Source organism: Lactuca virosa, chromosome 3, assembly GCF_052849685.1.
Source record: "Lactuca virosa cultivar CGN04683 chromosome 3, Lactuca_virosa_CGN04683_v6, whole genome shotgun sequence".
Lineage (NCBI taxonomy): Eukaryota > Viridiplantae > Streptophyta > Magnoliopsida > Asterales > Asteraceae > Lactuca > Lactuca virosa.
Window position 1 is genome coordinate 104,205,700 of NC_136428.1, and position 2,863 is coordinate 104,208,562.

The 2,863-nt window shown below is 38.7% G+C and overlaps 1 protein-coding gene across 1 annotated transcript; it reads right to left on the bottom strand.

The window, feature by feature from the left end:
• Positions 1 to 1,562: 1,562 nt before the first annotated feature.
• LOC145163897 (putative mitochondrial protein AtMg01250) lies at positions 1,563 to 2,069 on the bottom strand. Its single transcript, XM_079082644.1, has one exon. It carries the CDS (start codon positions 2,067 to 2,069, stop codon positions 1,563 to 1,565), a length of 507 nt encoding a protein of 168 aa, XP_078938770.1.
• Positions 2,070 to 2,863: the final 794 nt, after the last annotated feature.

Below are 2,863 nucleotides of genomic sequence, written 5' to 3' on the forward strand. Positions count from 1 at the left end.
GATTTATTAATTTGATTAATAAATTGAAATAATTAATTTATTAATATATTATGAGAGTAAAATATTAATTGGAAATAGTAATATTTAATCAGAAATTAATTAGAATTAATTTTGGGATTAAAATAATTAATTAAATGTGCAGGGACTGAATTGTAATTGTTCAATAGTTGAGCAAGAGGCATTCTAGAACCCTCCATAGACATGGAAGGTTTTGACATGCCCTAGGTTTTCTAGAATAGTCCTTATTGGATAATCAGGAAAGTGGATAATTACCCGGTTTAAGATTATCTTGGACTTGGGCTTATCTAGGGTTTCCTAACTGTAGTATATAAAGGGGTTAAACCCTATGGATTTCGGCGACTTCTTCCTAGAGAACTCAAGCCGAAATTTTCCCTCCATTATCCTTCTCCATAATCTCCTTCAATTGCTAGTGTTGGGTGTGAGCCATTAGAGGTGTGACAATTGTGGCACTTGTTCTCAAAGCTTCAACAACATCAAGGAATTGGATTGTTATTGCTATATAACAATCAAAGGTATGTATTGTAACCCTAATTATGTAATTTCGATTATATGCTAGTGTTCTATGGTTTACACTTTGTTGTTCACATGGTATGTTCAATTACAGAAAACGTAGATCAATTTTAGGGTTACATGCACACATAGGATTGTTTGTTATGCTCAAAACTCATATGTGATCATATCATTTATTGTGTTGAATTCATCCATGGGAACTCCACACCATTTGAGGACCCATTATGTGTCCATTTTCACATATATGCATCCAATCAGAGAATGATCTATACATTAAGTGGCTTCTTCACAGTGACTGCATAGTGAACTTTCCAAAACTACCCCTCTAGACAAGAGGCCAGCAGCAGAAGGTATTTTGCCCATTTTAGCCCTCCATATGAACCAATTAACTTTAATTGGGACCTCCTTCAGCCATGTGAAGTGTCCAGTGTTTATTGTAGGATTGAAATCCATTTTTTTCCTGAGAGCTTTCACTGAATAGGATCTGTCATTATGAGATGACACTTCCACACAACACCGGTTGAGGTTAATTGTTTGGATATCACCAAATCAATTGGGATATGTTTCTTTTGGAGATGGTTGCCAATACCTGCGATATTTTTCCATGTGCCTGATATGTATTTATTTGCATAACAATGATCAGGTTTGTTGCTTAGATTATGCATGCTAAGTATAGCTTTGGCCCAGAGAGCTGAAGGTTCACACCTCAGTCTCCATCACCACTTCATGATGAGAGAAATGTTTAGCGATTTAATAGTGCCAACATCGATTCCACCAACGTCTTTAGAAGCAGTAACTTTGTCCCAAGAGACCCAATGATTGCGTGTTTTTTCATCTGAACCTCCCCATAAAAACATCATGTGAATTCTTTCCAGCTTTTCTATTACCCTTTCCGGAGCAGCGAAGATTGAGAGGTAATAAGTTGGTAGGTTTCCTAGTACCGATTGTATTAGTGTTAGTCTTCCACCGAACGTTAAAGTTTTGGCTTTCCAAATAGATAGTTTTTTATAAAATCTCTCAATCACCGGTTTCTAATTGTTGGATAAATTCATGTTCGCCCCGATTGGAACCCCAAGATAAGTGAATGGGAGAGAAGGTGGTTTGCAACCGAGATTTGCTGCCCATCTAGAGACTTCGTGCATATTAGCACCTATACCAAAAACCTTGGACTTATCAAAATTGACTTTGAGGCCCGAAGATACATGGAAGCAATTCAAAATCCTTGCAAGGTTTTTTATGTTCCTTTTCGACCATTCTCCTATGAACAACGTATCATCGGCATATGGTAGATGAGAGATGGTTGGTCCCCCGTGTGGTAGAGCTAGACCTTGGAAGACGCCAATCTCGCATGCGACCTTCATGGTTGCACTTAATCCCTCCATTGCAATGATGAAGAGGAACGGTGAAAGTGGGTCCCCCTGCCTAACCCCTTTTGAGATTGAGAATTCCTTGGTCGGGTTCCCATTAACCAAGACTGATGCTTTGGATGATTCAAGACATCCCTTTATCCACATCCTCCATTTGTCTCCGAACCCCATAATTTTTAGGTTTGAGTCTAGGAATCCTCAGTTAATGGAGTCAAATGCTTTGTCAAAATCCACTTTGAAAAACAAGACTTTCTTTTTCACCTTCTTTACCCAAGAACATATCTCGTTAACTATCAACGGCCCATCAAGAATATTCTTGCCTTCAACAAACACATATTGCACATCGTCCATGCATTTCCCCATTACTTTCCTTATTCTACAGGCTAGGATCTTGGCGATGATTTTATACAGGTAACCAATGTGGCTGATAGGTCTGAAGTCACATAGCATGATGGGGTCTTTGGTCTTGGGAATAAGTGAAATGAATGATGAGTTACACGACTTATCAAGCTTCCCATGGAGCTCAAAGAATTTGACCACTGTAACAATGTCTCCCAGCAATACATCCCAATACTTTTTTATGAATTTGAATGAATACCCATCGGGTCCCGATGCTTTTTCATTTCCACACACCCACACCGCCGCTTTGATTTCCTCCAATGAGATGGGTGCTTCAAGCATTTGACAATCAGTTTGGGTAATCCGTTTAAAGTGGTTGTTGTTTAGTTTCGGTCTTGAGGGCCATTTTTCTTTAAATTTGTTTGCAAAAAATTTAAAGGCCTCGAGTTTGATCTTCGTCGGACCCAGTGCACCAGGAACCGTTGATCATGAGTCCGTCTATCCCATTTTTTCGGGTGTTATTGTTTATCTAACCATGGAAGAAGCGGGTATTTTCATCCCCATCGACAACCCATTTGATCCGAGATTTTTGCTTTATGTCAATAGCTTTGAGTTTTTCCAATTCT

Bases quoted from the DNA above. Each gene is read 5' to 3' on its own strand.
- LOC145163897 (XM_079082644.1), bottom strand. From the start codon at position 2,069: ATGGGGTTCGGAGACAAATGGAGGATGTGGATAAAGGGATGTCTTGAA.